The sequence below is a fragment of the Sardina pilchardus genome, chromosome 14 (genome assembly GCF_963854185.1).
Source record: "Sardina pilchardus chromosome 14, fSarPil1.1, whole genome shotgun sequence".
Lineage (NCBI taxonomy): Eukaryota > Metazoa > Chordata > Actinopteri > Clupeiformes > Clupeidae > Sardina > Sardina pilchardus.
This window is the reverse complement of record NC_085007.1, coordinates 9,500,704-9,508,203: the sequence shown is the minus strand read 5'-3', so window position 1 is coordinate 9,508,203 and position 7,500 is coordinate 9,500,704. Positions and strand designations below refer to the sequence as shown.

Sequence of the window (7,500 nt, the reverse complement as noted above, 5' to 3'; positions counted from 1 at the left end):
CACATAGTGTCATACGCGCTGGTCTGTAGTTCATGTCTCACAGCCTTATACACGCTGGTCTCTAGTTCATCTCCCATTGTTTCACACACAGTGGTATCTAGTTCATCTCCCATACAGTCTCATACACGCTGATCTGCGTGTGGGCCACATCTGGGCCAGAGGTCATCCAGACTAAAAGCCCACTGCGAACACACACTTCCCTCTGCTCATCCAGTCAAAGAGAGGGTGCAGCTCGAGAGCTGCAGATTAAGCTCGTGTCACTTTCACAAAACCAGCGAGAAGTGCGGCTCTCAAAACCGCACACACATGCACATTACATAGATAGATAGATAGATAGATAGATAGATAGATAGATAGATACTTTATTGATCCCCAAGGGGAAATTCAAGAAGGTAGCGACATGGTAGCGATCATACGACAGATTTGTTTGGCGACCATCACACCTCTCAAGACACACTCTGCGTACACACTGGGGTCCAGCACAATTGTCTTTACAAGAAAAACACTCATTCCATATGTCTCTCATAGACACACTAATGCACACACACACACACACACACACACACACTAATGCACACACACACTTCTGCAGTCCAGTACCCCCCTGTGTGTTTGGGCAAGTTGCCGCCCCAGACAGACTTACCTTTCTGATCCTTATTCATGCTGCTCTGGCTTTCCCCTCATTTCTAGATCTGTTTGACTTCTCAAGACATCATCTTCATCTCATGCTTCATACTCCCTCTCTCACACACACACATTCACACACACACACGCTGTCACACACATTCATGAGCAAAAGTCTTGAGTCCTTGAGACTTTGCTCACACACACACACACATACAGTACACACACACACGCAGCAGGCGGTCAGATCGCACGGCAGCCACCCCTAAGTCAACACACACAGTGTTGCAATCACAGGAAGCTCATTCAATCCATGAAATTCCTCCTCAGAGTCCTTCATCCTGGTATGGATCTGGTTTCATCTGCCCCCTTTCCCTCTCCCTCTATCTCCCTCTCTCCTTCTCTCTCTCTCTCTCTCTCTCTCTCTCTCTCTCTCTCTCGGGGCGTGCTGAGCTCAACATGCTATTCCTGTCCCTTAGCGCTTTGGGAAAGATTTACTTCCTCCCTCCTCCTCTCCCTCCTGCTCCTCTCTCTCTCTCTCCCTCCTCTCAATCCCTCCTGCTCTCCTCTCTCCTGCAGAGAGAGGGCTTAGCGGCATGAGGCCTGACATGTCCTCTCCTCCTCCTCCTCTGCTCCTCTATCCCTCGTTCACACCACACACAGCGGGTCCCCACTAAACAAGTGTCCCACAGGGGTCCCCCCCTCTCTGTCCTTCAGAGGGGCGCACGCACGCACACACACACACACACACACACGTACACGCACACATACACAAACCCACACACACACACGCGCACACACACACACGGTCAAGGCTGTAAGTGACAAGCGGGTCATGCTTCAGGTGACTCACACCCTAAATCCCTCATTTGAAGCTCGGTGCCACAGCAGCCTAGAGAGAGTTTATCCTTGATAGTGTGTGTACACACACACACACACACACACTCTCACACACTTCCTCTTCCTCATCGTCATTATAATCATCATACATGCAGAAACAAAAGATATTTACTTTTTCTCTCTCTCTTTCACACACACATTCACACACACACACACACACACACAGAGTAATGTGAGAGTAATATTCATACTGTATACATGCACACACTCCTGTGCACACACACTTGGTGCGTATGGTTCTGTACTCACACTGCAGGCTCAGAGTTGAGGAGCCCGAGGGGGTGTGGGAGGGGGGCGGGGGGGCGTGAGGAGTGGAGGAGGGGGGGGCCGGGGCCCGCGAGGTCTCCTTGGTAACCTGGGGGGCCGGCGCACGGAACACACTGCTCACCAGGTCTGTCAGGCGGGCTGGGAGGGGAGGTGAGGGGGGTGAGGGGGGTGGAGGCGTGTGTGTGTGTGTGTGTGTGTGTGTGTGTGTGTGTGTGTGTGTATGTGTGTCGGCAGAGACAGGAAAGGAACATATAGTGGCACAGGAAGGAGAGGGGTGGGGGTGAAGGGGGGCGGGGGCATGCGTGACATCACAGAATGATCATTAATTAGGCAACAACAGAGAAACACCAGACTAAACAACAGAGGGGATGTGTCAGAGAGACAGAGAGAGAGGGGGAGAGAGAGAGAGAGAGAATGCCACACAGAGGAGTGAGAATAGACAAATGAAGAAGGAACAACAATGAAAGTGAATGAAGAGGAAACTTGAACAACATGCAGTGGGTCCCACCAGCAGAGAGACATGGAGTGAGACAGACAGAGAGATGGAGAGATGGAGAGAGAGTGAAAAGAAGAGAGGATAGAGAGTGGAACAGTGCTGCAGAGAAACAGAGAGAGAGAAGAGAGTGATCGACAGAGATGGAGAGAAAGAGAGCGAGAGAGAGAGTGACAGAGACAGACTGAAGTTGAAGGACTGACGATGTGAGTGAATGTGTGAGAGAGTACAGTGCTGGCGTGGTGTTCAGTGGTTCAGGAAACATAAATGTGTGTTTGGTGTGTGTGTGTGTGTGTGTGTGTGTGTGTGTGTGTGTGTGTGCACGCGCGTTAGGAAATGAGTGGCGTTTAGGAGTTTAGGCAGCGTGCGTCCAGGCTCGGCTACTCACTCTGCGCGGCGGGTGTGTGAGGGGGGGAGACGGCCGATTGCGCCCCTCCCTCGGTATCGAGTCCTCCGGCGGGACCCGAACTCCGACGCACCGTGCCCAAGAGGTCGGACAGCTTGGAGGCTGGAGGGGCAACAGGAGGCCACAACCACCGTGACCGGGGCAACAGAATGCCACCCAACAGTGACGGGGGCAACGGAATGCCATGGAGGGAGAAATCCACAATTTAGAGTATAGGGGGGGAGAGGGGGGGGGTTCAAATCCAAGCAGCTATATGCAGTGTGTGTGTGTGTGTGTGTGTGTGTGTGTGTGTGTGTGGGAGGGGGAGTAGGTGAGGGGTTTGGTCAATCCTCGAGCTGGACATGCTGTTTGTGTTTCACTACATGCTGTTTCATTTGCAACCACAAGGTGGCAGCATATAATAACCAATAGAAAACCTTCCACATATTCTGCACCCACATTGGAACACCATGCTTCAGTATACAGTAGCTCACTTGTAGTCAGCTCCATACTACTCTGTGCATTTGAAAAACCATGCCTGTCTCAGAGATAAACCAGGGTCTATCTCTACCAGAGCATTTCTAATGAAGTGCATTGTTTAGACGATAATATAAAGTCTTATCCATCCAGTACTATAGCTATTTTCTGAGATTAACATTCCAGTATTAAGAGGAAACTCATGCGGGGGAAATGCTACAGCGTGCTGGGCTGGCCAAGTTGGCACTAAGACATCCTTCACTGGAACTCTACAAGCATCCTGATCGATTGGTTCTGCCTTGCGCAGCCTGGGCGCCCAGCCGGCTCGCACTTCACCTGCTTAGCCGCCAGGCAGGACCAATCAAGCGCAGGGTCTGTGAGCTGCAGGGGCTACTAGTTGCTTATAGGTACTGTGCTCTCATGGTCCACTGAGGTGACCAGAGAGCTGTCGTGCTGGATATTCGAGTGAGACTGGGGTGAGTGAGGTCAAGGGTCAACGTCAACTCGAGCGGAGGGGTCATATCTCAGGCTCACTACCGGGGCAGAGATCCCAGAGGGCAGCGAACGCTGATCCTGGTCAGACCTGGCCGGCACATCTGTGCCATGTCCAGTGCTAGATCTGAGGTGCATTCAAAATTCCTTGAATAACAGAAGCAAACAGTCGCTGAGAACCACCTCCTCAAACTGCTTGCGAGTGTTTGCAAAAGTTCACCACAAACTCAAGGCAAACAGAGAACTTTTTTTCGCAAATGTCTGCGAACATTTGCCTGTGTTTGCGAATTTTGAATGCACCTCTGGTCTGTTTATCTGCGCTGTCAGACAAGGACCAAAACTAGTTGGATCAGGACTGACTTCAGACCTGAGTCAGCTGCCCTGTGGGATGCCTCCTGTGCTATGGGGGGGAAGTGGGGGGGTTATCAGGCAGAAGGAGGAGGAGGGGGGAGGGGGCGCAACACGTGCAGAATGGGGCTCAGGGCTATAGGGCCAAGCAGCTAAACTACCACTTACAGAAGATGACGGGGGCAGGTGCTGCTGCAGGTGTAGAGTGGCTGGAGTCTGGGGAGGGCTTTACTGAGCTGCTCTCTACTGACCTCGCTGGAGGGGGACATCACACACACACACACACACACACACACACACACACACACACACAGATACACACACACACACACACACACCGACACGCATACACAGCCACAGAGACACACACACACAGAGAGACAGACAGAGAGAAAAGAACATTGAAAACAGCAAGAGGACAGACAGGAGTCACGGAACAGTGCGACTAGAGCGGTGGGGAGGAAGATGGAGGAGACGGCTGGAGACAGAGGGGACAGCATGGAGGGACGCTCTGACGCTGGACGTTCTGACGCTGTTGCCCGGGTCCACTCCATCCACAGGACCAGGCAGCCCTGCTGTGTGAGAACGCCCACTTCCACCCAGCAGCACCTGTGTGATGTCACTTGAAGCTCCAAACATAACGAATAGGAACTCAGAGGACCCCAGAGGAGCCCAGAGGACTGCCTGAACAGAAAGCGCTTCAGCACAGGAGGCAAACGGACCTCATTAGGAAACAGCAGCAGCCTGACTAACTCGCACATGACAGGTCTTACAATAGATGTGCCATCTCACACACTTACTCACACTCACACACACACACACACACACACACACACACACACACACACACACACACACACACACACACACACACACACACACACACACACACACACACACACACACACACACACACACACACACACACACACACTTTTCCCAACGAATACATTAGATTTTGCACATCACTCTCTACTTCTCCAAGTTATAAATATTTCCCTTTCTCTTCTCTTTTGCACTCTCTCTTTCTCTCATTCTCTCACTCTCGTTCTTTCTCTCTCATTCTTTTCTCTGGTGTTCTCACTCCGTTTTCCTCACACACGGCTAAAAATAAACCCAAGGTGCCCTTGCCTTGTTCCTCCTCCTCCTCGTCTCCTGCCAAGCCCGGCGCTGTGAATCTCAGCCAGGCGCCCTCCGCTCCCTGCTTCAGTTCACACCAGCAGGTGAGGGACACCACGGCAACCAGGAGCGAGGAGGCCACCATCTCACGCACACACACACACACACACACACACACACACACACACACAAACACGTGCGCACAAGCACACACACACACCAACAACCACACTGACTGGTACATCTGCATTTGTTTTCTCCAAAGCCACTCACAGTACAGATGGACATTATTGTGCTTGTTCCCAGGGTACTGTACCCATGATCTTTATTTATTTGTTTATTTGTTTGTTTGTTTGTTTGTTTGTTCTTTACTTGAGAGGTGTTAGCAGAAGCACCTTGCCCACTATGCTAATTTATGCAAAACACCACACAAACACACATACCGGTACAAACATCTGCCTGTTGAATCAATCTCAGATGCTTATCTGTTTTCTCTAGACTAAGCAACGTGATTGACAGGCTTCTGCCATTTTGAGCTCTGGTACTGCCGCAGCCCAGGAAGTGTGAAGTGTTTTTTTGGGATTCCTGCCAAAACCAACACTACTGGCTTATCATACTCAGGTGGCTTCATGAAGCTTCGTCAGGTGCAGTAGATTCACAGGCTGCCACACTACACAGAGGCACTGTAAGCCTGCGGTGTAATTTCCGAAACTATGGTTTTGGGAAACACACCCCATGGCGATATTTTTTACTTTTATATAATGGTTTCAAACTCATTTTGATGGCACACTGACTAACAATATTGTTTTACAACGTATGACCAGAAAGCCTGGTATTGCATGATGTAATATTGCTGTTGCAGGTAGGAGCATGACCTTTGGGATAAGATTTTCAACGCTAAGATGCGTTGAAAACTGACGAGAAGGAGGAAGTCCTACCTTGTACTACTTTAAATGCATCTTAGGAACCAAGAGAAACAGCACTGAAGTAAATTGGTGAATGAGGATTCTATCATTAAGCTGTTAGCCCTATATCTGTACATCTGTAGCCCTATGTGTGGCAAATGCTGATGACCAATAAGACATACGGCCCAAGTTACTGGGGAACCATGTAGCGTATAGTTTTAAAAACTCCCCCCTCTGTGCTCTGTCAAAGTGCTGAACCCTACAGTAAGTGAGGGCCACATCTACAAAGACGTCCCTGAGAGCCTCTTACAGTAGCTGAGCTGGGAACTGACCTAAGTGAGGGCCAGATCAGGAGCTGAACTAGAAGAGGTCGCAGCCTACAGGGTACAGTGCACTAAAGTGTGAGGCCTATGCTGTAGAGAAATCAGTCAAACAGATCCTCATGGGGAAAGGGCTGCAGCCTACAGAGTGCACTTACTGTGCGTTCAGACCAAGACCGTCAAAAGGGTCAAGAGCGCCGGAAATCATTCATTTTCTATGGAGAGTCGGCGTTACCGGCGTCAAAAGCGTTCTGGGCGTGAGCGTGGCTTCATGAGCGTCACAGGCGTCAAAAAAAAGTTGAGCCTCAGTTAACTTTATGGTAATGAGCTATGACACGGTTTGGCGTCAACCAATCAGAATGTCAAACTCGCAGGATTGCTACTATGCTGTAAAGAGAGTGGGTATGAAGTCAGTCAAACTGATCTCCATGGGGCAAATCTACCGAGAGCCCCCTCCCCTCTCCTCCCCTCCCCTCCACTCCCATGAGAGCCTCTTGGCTGAACTACGTGCTCCAGTATGAGGCTATGCTGTAGAGACTGGTTCTGAAATCAGTCAGATGGATCTCCTTGGGGAGGGTTGATGTCCCTGGAGGTCCTCACGTGGTTGCCAGGGCCTACTTACATTGTTCTAAGCTACATGGTTGAGTTTCCTCTTTGGTCTCTGAAGTACTAGCCCTGTTTAAGTTGAATGTTAGAGGTCCTCGTAACTCCCAGAGAACATTACCCCTGTTCTACGACCTCTCTGAGGTCTTCATATGATGTCCTGGGACTTCTAGCCCAGCTCGAAGATACACTGAGATCCCTGCATGGTCTCTCTGGACCAGCGGTCCTGTTCTATCACACCTGGGTTGGTCTCTGGTAGTGAGGTGCCACCAAACCCACCTTTCACGTCCTCATCTTCAATGGTGGTGTTACTGCTGTCTGAAGACTCCTGCAGAAAAGACAGAAGAATTAAACAGTGAGCCGGTGCGCACACATACACACACACAAAAACAATTTACGTGTTCAAACACACACACACAAAAACAATTTACGTGTTCAAACACACACACACACACACACACACACACACACACACACACACACACACACACACAAACACACACATGTGCATGCCAACTGCCAAGACACTCATAAACACAAGTTCACATGTATGGGTCCATGTCACAG

General features: G+C 50.3%; 1 protein-coding gene across 30 annotated transcripts in view; it reads right to left on the bottom strand.

Annotated features, from left to right (window-relative positions):
• LOC134101444 (calcium/calmodulin-dependent protein kinase type II subunit beta) overlaps nucleotides 1-7,500 on the bottom strand; it is a 74,432-nt gene that overhangs the window by 7,627 nt on the left and 59,305 nt on the right. For all 30 annotated transcript variants that reach the window (XM_062555124.1, XM_062555125.1, XM_062555131.1 and 27 more), the window contains one exon: nucleotides 7,213-7,261. In XM_062555124.1, coding sequence (XP_062411108.1) covers nucleotides 7,213-7,261 — 49 coding nt within the window. The remainder of the gene's footprint in view (nucleotides 1-7,212; nucleotides 7,262-7,500) is intronic.